Source organism: Lepidochelys kempii, chromosome 16 (genome assembly GCF_965140265.1).
Source record: "Lepidochelys kempii isolate rLepKem1 chromosome 16, rLepKem1.hap2, whole genome shotgun sequence".
In the NCBI taxonomy this organism is placed as follows: domain Eukaryota; kingdom Metazoa; phylum Chordata; order Testudines; family Cheloniidae; genus Lepidochelys; species Lepidochelys kempii.
The window spans coordinates 6,286,298-6,306,879 of record NC_133271.1 but is presented as its reverse complement, the minus strand read 5'-3'; the positions used below and the strand labels follow the sequence as shown (position 1 = coordinate 6,306,879).

At 52.6% G+C, this 20,582-nt stretch overlaps 1 protein-coding gene across 4 annotated transcripts in view; it reads right to left on the bottom strand.

The window, feature by feature from the left end:
• TRAF2 (TNF receptor associated factor 2) overlaps positions 1 to 19,487 on the bottom strand; it is a 52,167-nt gene extending 32,680 nt beyond the window's left edge. For 2 of the 4 annotated variants that reach the window (XM_073314135.1, XM_073314139.1), the window contains exons 1-4: positions 14,177 to 14,229; positions 7,840 to 8,060; positions 5,798 to 5,876; positions 3,809 to 3,907 (exon numbers count right to left, since the gene is read on the bottom strand). In XM_073314135.1, coding sequence (XP_073170236.1) covers positions 3,809 to 3,907; positions 5,798 to 5,876; positions 7,840 to 8,060; positions 14,177 to 14,224 — 447 coding nt within the window. In that variant the 5' untranslated portion in view covers positions 14,225 to 14,229. Of the gene's footprint in view, positions 1 to 3,808; positions 3,908 to 5,797; positions 5,877 to 7,839; positions 8,061 to 14,176; positions 14,230 to 19,087; positions 19,117 to 19,413 lie in introns of those variants that run through there. The other 2 variants (XM_073314136.1, XM_073314137.1) reach the window with 2 other exon arrangements.
• Between the last annotated feature and the right edge of the window lie 1,095 nt (positions 19,488 to 20,582).

Below are 20,582 nucleotides of genomic sequence, written 5' to 3'. Positions count from 1 at the left end.
AAGTAGGGGCTCCCCTGTTAAGCAGGCCCATCAAACTCCCATCCCAATGAGTCCCACCGCCCCTGTACGTGACCACCCCACTGAGCCCCAACCAGCTATACCCAGACCCTCACCCTGACGAGCCCCTCCTCCCTTGCACCTGGACACCCCTCTGAGCCTCAACCACCTTCGCCTGGACCCCCCTGCAGAGTCCCATTGCCCCTGCACCTGGACCCCCCCAACAAGCCCCTGTGCATTCAGATCCCCCACTGAGCCATCCACACCCAGACTGCCCCACACAGAACCCTCTTCCCCACATCTGGATCCCCCACACTAAACCCTTCTACACGCAGATCCTGCTAGGCTCAGCTTGCCTGCTCACCCACACCTGGTGTGCCTGGTGCAGAGCCCAAGTTGTTTATGGGGCAGGCTTGGCCCTTGCGCTGTGTCAGGGTTGGGTGCAGCCTCACTGCTGAGTCCCTGTCCGGCGGGAGGGGGAGCAGAGTGTTGGAGGTGGGAGATCACCCTGCATGCAGCTAGTTACCTGCGCTCCCCACTGCCATGCTGGAGCCTCCACATTTATGTATTGACAAATACCATTTTCAGAATGTTGAAGAATTTTAAAATATTGTGCATAAAATTTTTATTTTTTGGCGCAGAATTTAATTTTTTGGTGCAGAGCTCCCTCAAGAGTATTGCTTGTCGCTCAGGATAGAGTTCCAGGCTCAGAGCTGCACAGCATGGCAGCCCAAGATGCTTCCACTGGACTGCCTCAGATGGACTTAACTTTATTTTAGCAAAATAATCTTCAATGTTTTCTGATCGTTAAGAGCAGATTAAAGGAGAAGGCTAGTGCTTGTCAACTAATAACTCACATGCATACAGCACATTCCATTCAGAAGGATCCCAAAGTGCCCCCTCTGCTTCCCCACCCATGAATAGCTTCTCTCACTACTGGAGCACAGACACCTCTCGGGTGAAGTGGGGTAGTGATATACAGTCCACAGCAATACTACAGAATAGTTTGGGATGGGAGGTGAAGAAGAATCCTGTATCCCTCTTTACATGCAAGAAGGAATTAAGAAAGTAGAATGTAATTACCCAACTTGGAATTTAACCAGGACACCAAGGCTAACACCCCTAATCTTGCAAGAATGCTATATGATTTTTAAATGGCTACCGGAGGTCAGCTCTTCAATTGAATGTCTTATCCAAAAGAAGAAAAGGAGTACTTGTGGCACCTTAGAGACTAACCAATTTATTAGAGCATAAGCTTTCATGAGCGAAAGCTTATGCTCTAATAAATTGGTTAGTCTCTAAGGTGCCACAAGTACTCCTTTTCTTTTTGCGAATACAGACTAACACGGCTGTTACTCTGAAACTTATCCAAAAGAAGTTACTTCCAACAGCAAATACTCCTTATCATGCTAGGTTTTGGTGCAGCACTGACTGGCAAGGAAAAAAGCTCGCTCATGAATAACCAACAACATGGCATGTGGCACCTTTTCCTTGGAGGTGTCTCGTCCAAGTAGTGACCAAGCCCAACCCTGTCTAACTTGTGAAATCTTACAAGATCACACAGACATATGGCTACAGAGGATACCTCTTTGGCCCTACAGAAACTGCCCTCATGCCCTTTTTTGGAAATAAAATAGAATTAAAGTTCTCAAACAGTCTCTCAAACCTATTTCCAAACTAGTCAGTAGCTGTTTAAAGTGAGGGGGCTGAATACCTTCCTGCCAGACGTAGCTCCATTTACCTTAATTGAGCTGGGCTCACTTATGCCACAGTTGAATTTGGTCCCACATGTTAAATTGGGGCACAAAATTTCATGCTAACAACTGCCAGTCATACAGCACATAATTGAACTCGGAACCCAGCAATGCTAAACTGAATCCTCAGTAAACACACTGGTATCCTGAAGCTGTATCTCTAATCTCCTCCCTATAAATTAGAAACGCTACCAACAAGCACTAGGGTTAGATCTTGAATTTGACATTTATTTCAGTCAATTGCATAAATACCCCATGACACTCATAGATCTAGGGGTGAGATTTTCAAAACAGTCTAAGGGAGCTCAGCACCCAACTCCCACTAAATTTCTAGGCTGAAATCCAAGCCTAGAAGTATTAGAGTATTGGCCAATTAGAGCCCAAAGTGCAGATAAAGTTCTCTACTAGTGGCCACTAAAGGCAAACCAGAGGACTCAGACAAAATCAGAAGTAAACGTAGTTCTTCTTGCCTCCCTGTAATGGCATTGCTAATAGAATCAAGATGTCACATTACACAGATTGATCTTAAATGCTTTGTCAGGAGTAAAACATCACTTCCTCACCCCAACTCCTCAGGAGTCACCTGCTATTATCTCAGTCCCTTCACTCAGTGGTTCTCACGGTCTGGGTTATGATTCCAGTGTTTCCAGAGGGTTGTAAAAATTTCCCAACAGACCAAGTTTTCTTTTATATTTATTTTTTTAAATTGTTCCTAACCCATCTGATTGCAAATAAATCCTTACAATGCAAATTACTGCAGTAGACTCTATTCACTACAGAGTGCTGGGAAACGTGCCATTCATGAAATTTTCAATGGGGATGTATCTTTCCAATGAGATCAGTATCATATGTATGTATATGTGCTAATGGTCACATTCACTGGGCCATAAAAACTGCAGATGGCATTGAACACAGAATTGGTGAGGTTCTGATGCTAAGGGAAAGAGGGGGTACAGAGGACATTTTGTCCAGCAAGCTGATGGAAGAGGTTATTTTGGGGCACACCCACTGAATCCATGACTCTATGGACCTCTTGACCAGGCCTCCTGTGTGTTGGGGGATGGCCCCACCTTCCCAATTACTATAGTCCCTGGATGTAAAAGAGCAGTGGGCAGGACAAGAACTATATCCACTCCACCATCCCCAAAACAAATTCATTTATTCAGGCCTGAAGGTAAATGCCTATTTTGGCCATAATATATGGCAGAGACAAACTGGAAAGAATCCAGAGAGCAACACAAATGATAAAGGATTTAGAAAGCCTGCCCTCTGAGGAAAGGTTAAAAAACCTGGGTATATTTAGTCTTGAGAAATGGAGGCCAAGGGGGGACCTGATAACAGTTTCTAAATATGTTAAGGTCCATTATAAAGAGGACAGTGATCCATTGTTCTTTGTGTCCACCAAGGGTAGGACAAGAAGGAATCAGCATAGTTTGAAGCAAGGGAGATTTACGTTAGATATTAGGAAAAACTTTCTAACTCTAAGGAGAGTTAAACTCTGGGAATAAGCTTCCAAGGGAGATTGAGGAATCCCTACCATTGGAGGTTTTTAAGAACAGGGGGACAAACACCTGGCAGGGATGTCTAGGTTTACTTGGGCCAGACTCAGCACAGGTGGCTCAACTAGATGGCCACTGGAGATCCCTTCCAGCCTGATATTTCTATGATTACAGTTTTTTGAGGAGTTTTTTTTAGGCTGATGCAGCAAGAAGGATTCTGGGATATGGTGTCTTGGAAGTAAGAAGCGAGTGATTTTGGAGGTCATAGAAGGAAAAAATGGTTGGTTTGAGGGATCATACAAAGTATTTGAAAACTTCTCCAATCAGTCTACACCCTCACTAGGATACACAACCACCTAGGTTAGATTGGAAATCTCTGAAAGCTCCAGGAGGCCAGAGCTTATCTAGGATTGAATTAGAGCAGCTGAAAGCTCAGAGGCTGAAGGCTAATGCCAGCAGGAACTCATTTAATTCCCAGTGTCTTGCCCATCACCACTCACATGCAAAAGAAAGGAGAAAGCAGAATGAAGAGATACATGGAGAGACTCTAGTCTTTACCTCATACTCTTTAATAGTCCCTTTCCATGGGCAGCCATCGTTAATACAGACAGCCGGCAGACTTTCCACCTCCCGACGAGCTGCGTTATCTGAGAAAGCCTCAAATGGGAAAAAGCAAAGACAAGTTACTCTGGGATTGCAGCTTTGATCTAGTCTCCTGATTCTTCACATGCCATTGCTAAGAAACAGTCTTCCCAAACTTGTTGTCCCACAGTACCCTTAGAGATGCATCTTGTAAACCAGTTCCAGCCAAGGCCGTAGGAGTTAGCTAAGATAAACTCATAGCTGGAAACCAAACCAGCTCACCTGTATGTTAGTGTTGTTCAAAACAGGTATTAGTATCATAAGAATGTATTTAGTGTTTAGACTCTATGAAATGCTTGTAAATTGCTGCATGTACTAATCTCACGTATGATGTCTGTATTCCAGGCTATAAGGAAATATGTACATTTTGCTTCATAATTTTGAAAATGTTTGCTCTGAACTTGTGAACCCACACACAGGAATCATGCCCCCAATCCATTAAAGAGGCCTATCAAGATTAAAAGGGCCATTAAGGAACATCACAATGCACAGGATTGGTGAACAGCCCTATCACCCCTTGGAAACGTACATGCAAGGGAGTTTGTCTCATGGACTGGAAGGCTATAAGGCCGTGTCTACACTAGCAAGTTTACACCGGCACAGCTGTACCAATGGAGAGAGGTCTCCCATTGACATAATAAAACCACCTCCACAAGTGGTTATGTCCGCAGAAGAAGCTCTCCCAGGGCCACAGATGCCGGTGAAACTTATGTTGCTCAGAAGGGGTTGTTTGGTTTTTTTTCACACGCCTGAGCAACATAAGTTTTGCTGACAAGTTTTGCTGGTAATGTAGATATGCCCTAAATGTAAAAGACAAAACAGGGTCACAATTCATTTCTTTGCTGTTTGAACTCTCACACTAAACTAAGGCTATGGCTACAGAGCTGACATTGGTGCAGCTGTGCCGCTGCTAATGCAGATGCTCTAAGCCGACAGGAGAGCTCTCCCATCAACTTAATTATTCCAGCCGCCACGCGTGGCCGGGGCTGTGCCAGTGGAAGAAGCTGTCCCGCTGACATAGCGCTGCCCACGCCAGCACTTAGGTTGTTGTAACTTACTTTGCTCAGGGAGGTGGCTTATTCACCCTAACTTATACCAATCTAAGCTGTAGCGTGTACATAGCCTGGGGATGTGTGCCTAAGAGGTTACCCCTTGGCCTCTCCTGAATGACATTTTGAATTGACAGATTACTACATCTCTGTCACCTTTAGGAACCATAGATGGTAACTCATTTATGTGTATATGCTTGCTTGCTTGAACCTATAAATAACTCTGTTATTTCTTTTTCCTAATTAATAAACCTTTAGTTAGTTTACTGCAAGATTGGCTACAGGTGTTGTCTTTGGTGTGAGAGCTAAGACACCCCAGATCAATTTGTAAGTGACTGGTCACAACCTGAGTATTTTGTGATTTCTGAAGTAAGTGGCCATTTATCACTAAGTCCAGCTTGCCTGGGTGGCAAGATAAACTGGAGAGCCCAAGGGGACTGTCTGTGACTCCACAGTAAGATTGTTACAGTGATCCAGGAGTTCACATTTCTTACTGGGTTGGTGAAATCTAATTATAAAACATACCACCAGTATGGGGTAAGTACCCTGGTTTTGACAGTCTGCCCTCAGGCAGGCACTCATGTTCGTGAGCCACTCCAGACTGTGTGACAGCATCTATGACAAATCTTTATTGCAGAGTTTAAACAAGTAAACTGTGTTGTAAGATGTCCTGAATTTTAGAAGTTGGGGAATCAATTGCAGCACTATCATAACACTTGGGATACTGAATTCACACCTGTTAGATAATGGATTCCATCATTCTTAGGTACCAGTCTCTGGCCTCTCACTCTAAACAAAAACAGGAAATGTTTATGAATGACTTCAATGTTCTCTGCTTTGGAGAGATCTTACTTACCGAATTTGTTTCTAAAATAGAAACTCCTTCTTCATATATTCCTTCCTGAATACAGGCTGCACACTTCTGAGGCCCAGAGCTAATGGGGTGGGGGAAAAAATCAGCCACAAAATAAAAAGATTCATGCTGAATTTGTGATTCAGAGACAATAGAGGCTTCTCAAGAGAGCCTTCAGAGCCAAAGAAGGTTTATTTACACAAGTATATTTTTAAAACAGCAAATGGAGCCATTTACTAACATACATTTTGCATTCATTGATTGATCCTTTTTAATGGATATACATTTCTGCTCTATTTTAGTTATTTCTTCCTTGTAGTGATCTTTATTCTAGTTTTCTTCCCCTCATGATTAACTGTTCTTATATTTAAACTTTCCCCCATGCCCTTAAAAGTGAAGACAGAGAAATTAAGAAGGCCAATTGAAACTTCTTTTGCGATCATAAAACGTATTTTTACATTTCACACAGGTGGCATTATTGCCAAGCAGGGACCTCCAAGGAACAAATTCTTTATACGGCCCCGATAGTCACTTACAACAGTACTTAATTAGAGTGGATCAACCTAGATGGACCATCTGGTCTTTGTCACACCCAATAATCTCCTGGGTTTCGGCTTGACCATACCACCTGAAGAACACAACTCACTCAGGAAACTCTGGGTATGACTACATAGCGTTTTGGAGCCCACGGGAAAGAGCCCTCCAGCTCAGACCCACAGACTTGGGTTAGCGGGCCTTGTGCTATCGCTCTAAAAACAGCTGTGTAGACAGTGCTTTGAAATGACAGCTGGGACCGAAGCTCAAGCTCTGAAGCCTGGAGAGAGCAGGCTTCAGAGCCCAAGCTCCAGCCTGAGCTGCAACTTGAAAGAGCTGTCTACACGCTGTTTTAGAGCACTAGAGCAAGCCTTGCTAACCTGAGCTGGTTGACCGGGGCTGGGAGGCTCCTTCCCGAGAATGGCAAAATGCTGTGTAGACATACCCTCTAGGGCAGTGGTCACCAACCCCTCTACCATGATCAGCTGGTCGATCCTGGAGCCTCTGCCAGTCGATTGCAATCTCCAGGTCACTAAAAGTCTGGCGGTGCAGCAGGCCTCAGGCAGGCTGCCTGCCTGCCTGCCCTGGCCCCACGCCACTCCCAGAAGCGGCTGGCTGCTAGCTCGTCTCTGCGACCCCTGGGTTGGTGCGGGGGAGGCAGCTCCGCACGCTACCTCCCCCCCCAGCAGTGTCCCCACAACTCCAGTTGGCTGGGAACCAGGGCCGCAGAGATGTGCCAGCAGCCAGCCACTTCAGGGAGCACCATGGGGCTATGGCAGGCAGACAGCCTGCCTGAGACCTGCTGCGCTACCGGCTGGGAGCCGCCTATGGTAAGCGCCTCCTGGCCAGAGCCTACATCCCTCACCCTCTCCTGCACCCCAACACTCTACACCAGCCCACAGGCCCATCCTACACCAAACTCCCTCCAAGAGCCCTCACCCCCTCATGCACCACAACCCCCTGCCCCAGCTGCACCAAACTCCCTCCCAGAGCCCACATCCCTCACCCTCTCCTGCACCCTAACACTCTGCCCCAGCCTGGAGCCCCTTTCTGCACCCAAACTCCCTCCCAGAGATTGCACCCCTCACTCCTGCACTCCAAATCCCTGCCCCAGGCTCAGCCCGGAGCCCTCTTCCACACTCTGAACCCCTCAGCCCCAGCCCAGAACCTGCACCTTCTCCCACACCTCAACCCTCTGCCCCACCGCGGTGAAAGTGAATGAGGGTGGGGGAAAGCAAGCGATAGGAAGCGGGGAATGGAGTGAGCAGGGTGGGGCCTCAGGGAAGGGGCAGGGTAGATCCTGGGTTGATCTTAAATTCAAAAAGTGATCTTGTGTGTAACAAGGTTGGAGACCACTGCTCTAATGCCTGAAGAGAACCAGATGCTGAAATTAAGAGACAGACATAAAACGTGGCCCTCACTCACAACCCACTGAAAATAAGGCTGTATTTCCTTTTTTGCTTTCCTTTGCTTCTAATCATTTTGTTTCAGACTGGAGAGGGATAAATTACCTTATAAGTTTCTTCAGACAGTAAGAACAATAGCGGTGTCCACACTGAGCTTGAAATGGCCTCCTCAGAATATTCTTGCACTCGGAGCAGAGGTATTTGCCCTCCAATTTAGTCCCCAGTATCTCCTTTGAAAATCCAGGCTGGTTTAAATCCAAAGAACCAGGTGGAGTCGAGTTTGCTGCTGCCATGTGAACCAAAAACCCCAGATGTGCCTCAAGAGCCTGAAAAAAGAAAAATGTTTTGTCCCATTTGATTATCTTGTTCTCAGTTGGACACGGTTCACCTTTCACTACCTTCACTGCATTGATCACCTGGAAGCCACCGCAATAGCTGAGCTTGTTATTCCTAAGCACAGGTCTGCAGTGTATTATACACAATGAAACAGCCAACTAGGCAGATTGTGTCTTCTGGCACTTGCCAGGGGCAGGGGCTCTAAAGTTAAATCCGAAACAAGGAAATGGGATGGGGTATCCTTGCCTAGTTCCCCACCCACCTTAATTATGGAAAAACAAACTTTGGACAAATTGCTGCCTCCAGTCCAAAACAAGAGAGACCCGAGAGGAGACCACTTGCCCAATGTCAAACTGATCAAGAGAATAAACAAAGAGCCTCCTGAAAACTTCCTACATGTCAAGTGACACAGCCATGATCCAGTGCCACACACTTCCATTTCTGGCAGTTGTCAAAATTCACTGTGATCCTATATAAGGCCAGCGGCTCATTTGAGTCACAGGTGGAACCTGTTTGAACAGCCGAGAGCCAAGATTTACAACATCCAGTCAGGTGTCTGAGGGTTCCAGGTTTCTTTGAAGGTTTACAAAATGAAAAGGCAAAAATGGTATAACCTAACAAAAGGAGTAATATACTGGGAATAAAAGGCAGTTTAGCGATTTATTTTTACTGTGTGCGCCATTCAGAAAACCGCCCTCCCAATGCTCCCATGTACAGACTAGACCAAAAGGTGTGTTAACTACATGTACGTTATCTTTGTATCAAAACAGCCAAACAAGCTATAATCCGGGGTTAGACCGAGTTCCAAGCATTTAGCATTTAAATCTGATGTATTCTGAGACCATATTTACACTACAGCCACTACATCGACACAGGTATAGTGCTGCAGCTGTACTGTCGTAGCAAAAATGCTTCCTAGTTAATGAGAGGCGGTAGCTAGGTTGATGGAAGAATTCTTCTGGCAACCTAGTCGTGTCTACACTGGGGACTAGATCGACCTAACTACAGCCCTCAGGGTATAAACATTTTCAGCCCTGAGCAACATAGCTAAGTCGATCTAACTTTTAAACATAGACCAGGGCTTAATGTCATTGTGTTGCCTGATGACTGACTTTAACCAGATGTTTTTAATGTAGTCTAAATTTATTAAGAGAAGTAACTTGGTGTAAATGTTGGCTATCGACCATCGACCAAGACTGTAAAAATGCCTCCCTGAAATATAAATTAACAGTTCTAGAAAAATTGAGGGCATCTTGCAGGATCTCTCCCTCCACAAGTGTCCAATGGCACAAAAGCAATTAAGTGTAGCTGGACCATGGAGAAGATACGAAGGGGCATGGGGTGGGGAGTGTATCCAGAACACTGGGAACAAGCTACGTAAAAAAGAACACATGTTGCATAATTGAATCATTGTGTGACCCAGCCAGTCTTTAGACCAGTGGTTCTCAACCTGCGGCCCAATCAGCACACAGCTCCAGCCCATGTGACATCTTCAGGGCCATACAGGTAGTATTGGATGTGGCCCACATAACACATTGAGAACCACTGCTTTAGAGGAAACCAATTTAGGTCAAAATCCTGCTTCTTCTGAGGCAGTGGTGCCTTGGGGAAGATAAGGAGTTACAACCAGCAATGCCAGGAGGCATAACTCCTCCACAGGTAATAAGCGGAAGATTGCTGGATATTGCCTCTCACCAGCTTAAGACCCTGTCCTTGTTCCAATCAGAAATCCTCCCACTTTGGGGAGGGTGAACACTGCCAACAACGGCAGCCACAGCAAATTATGGATGAGTGCGGGGGGGCAGGGAGGAGGAAGGAAGGGGGATAGAACAAGAGGAAGGCTCCTTCTGATTGCATGCAATTATGTAGGGCCAGAAGAAGGGTAAAGCTGTGCATGTAATGCCCTAACCTCAGAGCCAATATTCACTGACAAGAGAGCCGACATCAGGGCAGGTGACAATGCTCTTGGTTCACAGACTGCATTATACGTTTGCAGCCAGACTTGAATAATCAGAGTCTCTCTGGAGAAAAAGTAAAATTTCAGCGGGAATGTTCCCAACGGAGAGGAACCAGTGTATGAAAAATTAAGCACACTGATCTCAGAACAATATATTCTTAAGGGTATCTAAAGGGTTCCAAACGGCCACAATTTGACCTAGAGGTTTGTATACATGACTGGAAATCAGCAAGTCTAACTAGGTTATATTCCTGGCTCTGGCACAGACTGAAAGCCTCACCTTGAACATATAAATCCCCCTCTACACCTCATATAATGACAGGTTTCAGAGTAGCAGCCATGTTAGACTGTATCTGCAAAAAGATAAGGAGTACTTGTGGCACCTTAGAGACTAACAAATTTATTTGAGCATAAGATTTCGTGAGCATCCGATGAAGTGAGCTGCAGCTCACGAAAGCTTATGCTCAAATAAATTTGTTAGTCTCTAAGGTGCCACAGGTACTCCTTTTCTTTTTGCCTCTACACCTCAGCTGTCAAATAGAGTTACCAATACTTTGCTACTACACAGGAGAGTCCTGAGGATTAATTTATCAATGTTTATAAAGTGCCCCGAGGGCCATTGCTGGATGGCACTCTATAATAATAATATATTTATTACCCTGTCCAAGTGGGCTAACAAACCGCCGGTTTCCTTCCCTCTACTCCCAGTAAAACTACCATAACCAAAAGCAAGGCGAATTGTTTTGGACCTGGCCTAGATACAGTAGCTCCTGTAACTACCATCATTTCTGGGGAGAAGAGGCATAACTTATAACCAATCACTTTTAGTTCTGTATTGCTGCCTTTTTCCCCCCTGCAAGACAAACTCAATGGCACAGCCTGTTAAAAAGCTTTCCGGATTGGCTAGGCATTACTTTGATGGAGTAGTTCATGTAAATTCCACATAACCCAGAATCACTAGGTACGACCAATTCAGAAGTCAGTCTGATACAAGAGCAATAAGCCACTCCACTGCTGGCTGCATTTAATTTCGCCAAGAATTTCGACATTCACCTTCAGTAAAAACCCTGGCTGTTTCAGGAAGGGAAAAAAAATATGTTCTGGCTCAATCACAAGATATGGGCTTGATGGAGGAATTATTGGGTGATATCTTTTGGCCTATGTCATACAGGACGTCAGACCAGATTCTCTTAATGATCCCTTCTTCTGGTCTTAAAGTATAGGAATAGAGGGTGCTAATGAGTCTGCACTTCCCTCTAAGGGAATACTTAGCCAGGAATTAGAGGTAGTTGGGGACTTTTCTACAAAATGGTTTTTCATCAGAAATGCCAATCTATCAAAACGAAAACTTTGTGTGGTAACAGATCAGTTTCAATGAAACTTTCTTCTGAAAGGTTTCTCGTGTCCAGGACAGAATTTCTGGTCAGACAGAAGCTACCCACCAGAATAGCTTGATAGTCAGAGTAACGTCCCTGCTCCAAATTAGGTAGAACAGAGACTTGAACTTCGGTATCCCACATCCCAAGCAAGTGTCATAAACACCAGGCTTTTCTGGAGTGAGTTCTCTCTGACTCTCCATGAAATATTTCAAAAGGTTTTGGGTTTGTCCCAGTAAAGAACAGAAAAACTTTTCAATTCTCAAAACCGTTTGACAGCCATTTCCTGTGCAGCTCTACCAGTGACCTAGAGCAGGGATAGGCAACTGGTGGCCCAAAGGACAAATCTGGCCTGCTAGATCATTGTAAGGGCCAGGAAAGGCACAGGGCTTTGCAGGGGGCAGGTCCTGCCTGCCCACAAATGTACACATCAGATAACGCTGTGACAGGAGTCAGCAAGCCAGAGCAGTGAGCCAGACCCAATTCCATGGGACAAGAACTGTTGCTGTGGGGTAAGCACAGGATGGGCTCTTTTGCCAGTCCTGCACCAGGACCAGATTTCCCCCTCCCCACAACCTCTCAGGGCAAGACCCAATTCTCCGCCACATCACACACCCCTGCTAGCTAAAAGATTTTAGTGGATTTTGTAGCCTTCTACTACCTTAAAGTTACCCATCCCTGACCTAGAGAGATGCTAGAGCACACCATGCTGCACTTTACATATCAGCTGAGATCTAAAAAATGGTCATTGCCTGTGGTCATCAAAAGATCACAAGGCGAGCTTAAATAGCAGGTGGGTGAAAGTGTTCTCATGTGTTCAATTTAAATAAGTACAGGGGCACCTGTGGGACATTGTAACCATAAATAAATGGACCTGTACATTTTATCCTTTATTCATGTTATGCTTATCTAAACATTTGTACTATGCTCATCACTACAGTAGCCATCTTTCTTCTACACCCCACTCATTTATCATCATGGAAAGACCAGATCAGCAAAGCAGTTTTTACATTCTGATCAGAAGATTGAAAGAAGTGCATTAATTCTAACTCTTCTAAGAGCAAGTTCCCACAACTATGGGCCAATTACTGAGAAAACTGAATCTCACACTTGAATCTGACTCTGCTGGCATTATTAACCACTTCCATTCTTTCAGTGGAATATACCTAGAATGGAAGGTCATAGCCTCAGAGAGCAAAGTGATCTCTTAGGTACCTTGGGTCAATCCCATGAAAAGCTTTGAAGACAAGGACTGAGCGACACACACTTTAATGTTCAGGTCTAGTTTAATATAAATGTAGTGCCCTTTATAGACAGAGTAACTCACAAAAATGTTATTTTTGCTAAAAGTACCAGTCATGTTAACGACAGTAGTTAAATACATTATACAACAGCTGCATAGAAAACAAAAAATTAGTGGGTCTGGCAAGTGAGGGAGAGAATGTATAGGTCTGCCGCACTGCAAGAAAAACTCTCATTAATAAGAGTGTAGTCCTATTACACCAACATATTCATGTGCCTACAGTTGTTGAACAAGAGTAATGTGAGAATATGGACTCTAAAATCCATACAGAAAGATTATTTTTAACTGTTTTCCTCTTTTTCTAATTTTCAGGTGAATTTCATACTTGAAAACTCTGAGGGCTGAATGCCCCCAGGCATCCACAGGACAGCAGTACTTCAGGATCCCCATCCTTGTGTTTAACCACTGACACAATGTAACCCATGGTTTCAGAGTTGCAGCCCTGTTACTCTGTATCCACAACAAGAACAGGAGGACTTGTGGCACCTCAGTACTCTAGGTGCCACAAGTCCTCCTGTTCTTTTAATGTAACCCATGACCATTCTGATGAGCATGCCAGCCAGGTGTCAGTAAATGTTTTCCACAAAGGTTTCTGCAAGCCCATCTCCTCCTATCTGCTGGGAACTAGACTGACATTCACCCGCTACGTTTAAAAAGCCCTTTAAGGTTGTCAGGGACCCTGTGGAGGCCACCTTTTTGACACGTATAGGTCTGTATATTTCCCACAGTCCTATTTCCCAGCATTTTGGGCAATGTTAAGTAGGATGTGAGGCAAGCGTGAATCATGCAGAAGTGGCGAAGTTTCAGCTTTTCTTGCTGAGACCACACTATTGTGCCTACTGGGCGGCATTTAGGTTAAACGGCTCTGCGGCAGCCAGGGATCTCCCGCTAGGGAGTCTCTTTGACTAACGAGGAGCGGCTTAACGAAAGCAAGCCCTGACTCGAGCCATTCAGTCTGATCACCAAAGCCCAATTCAATTCGAAACAGAAACAAACCCGGAGCAAAGGCCAGCAGCAAAGAGCTTTCCCACGGGCTGACAGGCGCCACGGCACCAGGCGCCCGGAGCGACCCACCCGCCAGGCGCGCACGGGGCTTCCCACGCGCGCCAGCGCCCGGGGCCGCCGCCGCTGGAATTCCCCTCAGCACTTCCCGTCCCGAGTTCCCCGCGCCAACGGCTCCCGCTCGAACACCCCGGCCGCCCGCGAGGCCCCCGGCCGCGCTTCCCGCGCCGGGCCCCGCCCACGCACGGACCCGAGCCCAGCCTCCCGCGGGACAGGGGCCGCTCGCTCGCTCGCTGCCGCCAGGCGCAGCCGCCGGCCCGGGCCCCACACGCTGCGCGCGCCCGCCCCGCCTCGCCTCGCCTCGCCTGGCCTCGCCTCGCCTGGGGCCCGCAGCCCGCCCCGGGCCGGACACTGGCCGGGCGCCGACCGCCCTGAGCCCGCGGGCGGCCGGGGAACCGCCCCGCTTACCGGCAGCCTCGCTCCGCTCCCCGCCAGCCACACCGGAAGCACCGCCATAAGCCACGCCCAGCGGACACGTCCCCCGGGCCCCGCCCCCGAGGGCTAAGCCCCGCCCCCGCCCGGTGGCGCTGCCAGAAGTGGCCGTTGGCGGCGGTTGAGGGGCAGGTTGGGGGACGGGCGGCGGCGGCCCCCTCCCCCTCGGCCCGACCCACGGGGCCCCGCGCCTCCGTCACCCCCAGCCCCACCGCACCCTGCCCCCCCAGCCCCGCACCTCCGTCACCCCCTGCCCCACCGCACCCTGCCCCCCGGCCCGCGCCTCCGTCACCCCCAGCCCCACCGCCCCCTGCCCCCGACCCCGCGCCTCCGTCACCCCCAGCCCCACCGCACCCTGCCCCCCCAGCCCCGCACCTCCGTCACCCCCAGCCCCACCGCACCCTGCCCCCCGGCCCGCGCCTCCGTCACCCCCAGCCCCACCGCCCCCTGCCCCCGACCCCGCGCCTCCGTCACCCCCAGCCCCACCGCACCCTGCCCCCCCAGCCCCGCACCTCCGTCACCCCCAGCCCCACCGCACCCTGCCCCCCGGCCCGCGCCTCCGTCACCCCCTGCCCCACCGCCCCCTGCCCCCGACCCCGCGCCTCCGTCACCCCCAGCCCCACCGCACCCTGCCCCCCGGCCCGCGCCTCCGTCACCCCCTGCCCCACCGCCCCCTGCCCCCGACCCCGCGCCTCCGTCACCCCCAGCCCCACCGCACCCTGCCCCCGACTCCGCGCCTCCGTCACCCCCTGCCCCACCGCACCCTGCCCCCCGGCCCGCGCCTCCGTCACTCCCTGCCCCACCGCCCCCTGCCCCCCGGCCCGCGCCTCCGTCACCCCCTGCCCCACCGCCCCCTGCCCCCCGGCCCGCGCCTCCGTCACCCCCTGCCCCCCGGCCCGCGCCTCCGTCACCCCCTGCCCCACCGCCCCCGGCCCGCGCCTCCGTCACTCCCTGCCCCACCGCCCCCTGCCCCCCGACTCCGCGCCTCCGTCACCCCCTGCCCCACCGCCCCCTGCCCCCCGGCCCGCGCCTCCGTCACCCCCTGCCCCACCGCACCCTGCCCCCGACCCCGCGCCTCCGTCACCCCCAGCCCCACCGCCCCCTGCCCCCCGGCCCGCGCCTCCGTCACCCCCAGCCCCACCGCACCCTGCCCCCCCAGCCCCGCACCTCCGTCACCCCCTGCCCCACCGCACCCTGCCCCCGACCCCGCGCCTCCGTCACCCCCAGCCCCACCGCACCCTGCCCCCGACTCCGCGCCTCCGTCACCCCCTGCCCCACCGCACCCTGCCCCCCGGCCCGCGCCTCCGTCACTCCCTGCCCCACCGCCCCCTGCCCCCCGGCCCGCGCCTCCGTCACCCCCTGCCCCACCGCCCCCTGCCCCCCCAGCCCCGCACCTCCGTCACCCCCTGCCCCACCGCACCCTGCCCCCCGGCCCGCGCCTCCGTCACTCCCTGCCCCACCGCCCCCTGCCCCCCGGCCCGCGCCTCCGTCACCCCCTGCCCCCTGGCCCGCGCCTCCGTCACCCCCTGCCCCACCGCCCCCGGCCCGCGCCTCCGTCACTCCCTGCCCCACCGCCCCCTGCCCCCCGACTCCGCGCCTCCGTCACCCCCTGCCCCACCGCCCCCTGCCCCCCGGCCCGCGCCTCCGTCACCCCCAGCCCCACCGCCCCCTGCCCCCCGGCCCGCGCCTCCGTCACCCCCTGCCCCACCGCACCCTGCCCCCCGGCCCGCGCCTCCGTCACCCCCAGCCCCACCGCACCCTGCCCCCGACCCCGCGCCTCCGTCACCCCCTGCCCCACCGCCCCCTGCCCCCCGGCCCGCGCCTCCGTCACCCCCTGCCCCACCGCACCCTGCCCCCGACCCCGCGCCTCCGTCACCCCCTGCCCCACCGCACCCTGCCCCCCGGCCCGCGCCTCCGTCACCCCCTGCCCCACCGCACCCTGCCCCCCCAGCCCGCGCCTCCGTCACCCCCTGCCCCACCGCACCCTGCCCCCCCAGCCCCGCGCCTCCGTCACCCCCAGCCCCACCGCACCCTGCCCCCGACCCCGCGCCTCCGTCACCCCCTGCCCCATCGCACCCTGCCCCCGACCCCGCGCCTCCGTCACCCCCTGCCCCATCGCACCCTGCCCCCGACCCCGCGCCTCCGTCACCCCCTGCCCCACCGCACCCTGCCCCCCGGCCCGCACCTCCGTCACCCCCTGCCCCACCGCACCCTGCCCCCCCAGCCCCGCACCTCCGTCACCCCCTGCCCCACCGCACCCTGCCCCCCCAGCCCCGCGCCTCCGTCACCCCCTGCCCCACCGCACCCTGCCCCCGACCCCGCGCCTCCGTCACCCCCTGCCCCACCGCACCCTGCCCCCCCAGCCCCGCGCCTCCGTCACCCCCTGCCCCACCGCACCCCCGTCACCCCCTGCCCCACCGCACCCTGCCCCCCCAGCCCCGCACCTCCGTCACCCCCTGCCCCACCGCACCCTGCCCCCCCAGCCCCGCACCTCCGTCACTCCCTGCCCCACCGCACCCTGCCCCCGGCCCGCGCCTCCGTCACCCCCTGCCCCACCGCACCCTGCCCCCCGGCCCGCGCCTCCGTCACTCCCTGCCCCACCGCCCCCTGCCCCCCGGCCCGCGCCTCCGTCACTCCCTGCCCCCGACCCCGCGCCTCCGTCACCCCCTGCCCCACCGCACCCTGCCCCCACGCCCTGTGCCTCCGTCACCCCCTGACCCACGACACCCTGCCTCCCAGTCCCACGCCTCCGTCAACCCCTGCCCCTCCGCACCCTGCCCCCACGCCCTGTGCCTCCGTCACCCCCTGACCCACGACACCCTGCCTCCCAGTCCCACGCCTCCGTCACCCCCTGCCCCTCCGCACCCTGCCCCCCCAGCCCGTGCCTCCGTCACCCCCTGACCCACCGCCCCCTCCTCCCCTCGCCTGTGCCTCTGTCACCCTCCTCCCCTCGCCTGTGCCTATGTCACCCCCAGACCACGGCACCCTGGCCCCGTCCCCCTGCCTACGTTACCCCTGACTCACGGCACCCTGCCCTCCTTGCCTGTGCCTATGTCACCTCCAGATCCACGGCAACCTGCCCACTCTGGCCCTGTACTTGGGTCACCCTCTGACCCATCCCCTCATGCCCATGGTACCCTGCCCCTCCCCTCACCAGGTCCTTTGCCTGTGACACTCCTAACCCCCCAGACCTGTCCCTGTCACCACCTGTCCCCTTCTCTCGGCCCTGTGTCTGTCTCACCCCCATCCCAGCACCCTGCACCCTCCCCCCAAACCCACAACACAACACAGTCCGCCTGCACCTCATGTGTATCCGTCCCTGTGTTAAGGCTATCTTGGATGCAGATCATAGTTCTCTCCCCAGATCTCCCAGGAAGCATGTTCTCTACTCCTTCCTCAGAACAACTAGGGGGTTCTTAAGAGGATGATCTAAATCCCCCTTCTAACCTGCCGCTCCCACACACAGATCTCCAGCCTCATCGAGGGCCCCTCTAGAATGGAGGAGAGGGGAGAGCTGTGTGCAGAGTCCACCACTTCCCGCACACATCCAGAGATGATCCTCCAATCTCCACACACAGTTTGTAAGCTCCTCAGGGTTGTCTCCTTTCATTTTGCTGAGCTGTAAATGCCAGGCACATCCATTGTGCCACAGAAGTAGACAATACTAAGACATTAATAAAGCTTCTCAAAAGTCCCAAGTGTCATAGCTTTCCCCCCACTCTCCACCCCCTTGCTTTAAGTTAATAAAGAATCACAGAAATTCCGCTCCCTGCACTTTCCGTAATCAGACACCTCATGCAAAACACTGCTTTGCCTGACTTGGGGCAGCTGAGGCAGCCACAGCTCTTCCCAGCATCGTTCAAAAGAGAACCCCTTACTAGACAGAATGAAAGTGAGTGCTGAGGTCTCTGTTTCATTTCTCAATTCCCTGGTGGATGCTAGTTTGGGGAATGAGGTGCTGTTATCTGAGACAGCCAGACTCAGAAGAACATCTGGGTACTACTACTTGCGTTCATCCCAACCTCAGCATGATGGGATCCCAACACCTTACAAAGCTACAGAAATGAAAGTACTTCTCAACAGCGTGCGATCTTACAGAAACCGAGGTGCCCAATAGCACAGAGTCAACAGCAGAGCTGAGACTATAACTTACATCTTGTGTCCCCCAGTCCCGTTCTGTAATCACTAAACATACTGCCTCCACCCTGCAGAGGCCCACAGCTTTTATCCTGTGCTTGAGAACAGCAGGCCCTTATTGAAAGCCCATTGAAGTCAATGGAGACTCACACAGACTTTGGATCAGGCTCATTCTATAATCCCCCAGGGCGAAATCCTGACCCCCACGGACTTCAATGGAGCCAGGATGGCATCCATACAGTACATGTGTGTAATCCTTCAAATGAATTCTTTTCAAATGAATTCTTCAGACTGCTAGAAAACCTTAGTCCAAGCCTTTCAGCCCAAGGTGCCTAGGTCAAATCCAGCCCAGTGTGGCAGTGGTTCAAAATCAGTGACTCCTGTCAGATGAGTTGCTGATCTCGGTCAAATCCTTAGTGGACAGGTCGGTGCCTGCACCACCATGGGAGGCTGGTATCAAAGGTCAAGGCAGGCTAAGCCTCCACTAACCCAGGCCTTGCCTCCCTCCCCCTCTCCCCTGAAGCCAGCAGAGACTTAGCTCCAGCTGGCAGCCTGGAGCTGGGCCCCGCCAGGGGCAGCCCGGGGCTGGGCCAGCAGGGCAAGGCCTCCACCAGCCGTGAGGGGAGGGTGCTCCTCCTGCTGTGGGGGGAGCATCCAAAGGTGGGGTTCATACCACCACCATCAACTAGCCCCTGTTGGCAGCCTCAGCAGAGGGGTCCATGGACTGCATGGGCACTGGAAAGTACTCACCCCCCTGAGGTGGTCTTTAGAAGTCAAGCTGATTAGCAGGGCAGTTTAGCTTCTATCCAATCTATCTGTGTAGGCATCTGTCTTGCATCAATAATGCTGCAGCCCGTTGGCTGGGTACATGATGAATTTCACTCCTCGTAAGACAATCTATCCCCCACTTGAGGTTCCCCACTAAGAACTCTAGGCAATGCACATCTTCTCCATGCCATACAGAACACCTGCAGACCACTCTGAGGCATGTGGGCTAAACCCCAGGATGAAGACTGGCCTCCAAAGGCTCTTTAACACACTTGATTACCTTAAACAAAGCAGCAGAGCTCCCTTACCTTTGAGAAGAGTGACATTGCTCATTCCAGCTCTGAGAATCAGCTCTTGGCTGAGCGGTGGTTGCTTAGAACAGAAAGTGGAAGTGAGATGCATGCCTAGAGGAGAGTCAGCAGGGGGCTGGCTTTGTTTTAATAAGAACTGAGGAGAAGGGAATTGAAAACCAGAACCCTGTGTGACGTTCCAGGCCATCAATAGCCTCCCATAGGTGCTTTCACAGGGGGAACTTGGCTTTGCTAAAGGTCAGGCCAAAAGACCTGTGACTTTTACAAACACAGGTGTACATTTCAAAGCAGATCATTCTATTCTGCCTCCCTAACCACCCCATAGAGATCATTTGATACTTAGCTTAGCAAATCTAAGTCCTTTTTGGGCAGTGCAAGGGCTCTTGGGTCTCTTCATTGTGTCCCCACCATCAAGAATACCATGTCTCAGTGCCACAGGGCTGAGGTCTTCAGTGCTCTTTACACTAGCCGGGTGTGAAGTAGTCAGATTGTCCTCTTCCCAGGAAGCTCAGTTCACCTGGAGCAAGGAGAGTCCCCAGCAGGCACAGAGCTGGCATATTCAGGTCTGCACCACTGCCCTCATGGAAGCCGCTGGGGCAGGGGGATCTATGCCACAGCTATTCCCAGGTGTTAGATTGGCTCAATGGAAGGGGTGGGGGGAGGGGGCATTGCAGCTAGAGTGCAAGTTATGGCAGTCCCTGAGGCAGCTATAACCTACACACTAAGGACTGAATCGGTCCCTGGCAAGCCCTGGGACAGCGCTGCTGGTCCCCACACTGGGGCTTAGTCCAGAGCGGGAGTCACATACACACACCCCAGCTCCTTCAGCATCCAAAGGGGACTGTGGGCTACTCTGGAGCTTGTCAAGAAAAGCTGCTTCTTGTAGGGCTGGCCCAAGCAATTCTGGGGCCTCCCACAAAGCCCCTAGCTGCAATGCTCCAGGTTCAGTGTGCAACCTGCTCCCCAGCTGGTGACAGGAGCAGGTACCAGGCCTGCAGTTGAGGGAGCTGATAGATGACAGGGAGAGTGATTAGCCAGATTTGGGGGGTGTTTGTGCAGTGAATTGGGGGACTAGTGGATGGAAGTATTCTGTAAATGGGGAGAGCCTCAACCAGGGCTCCTTGCCTCCACCACCCCACACTGGCTGGACTGACCCCGCTGTGGAT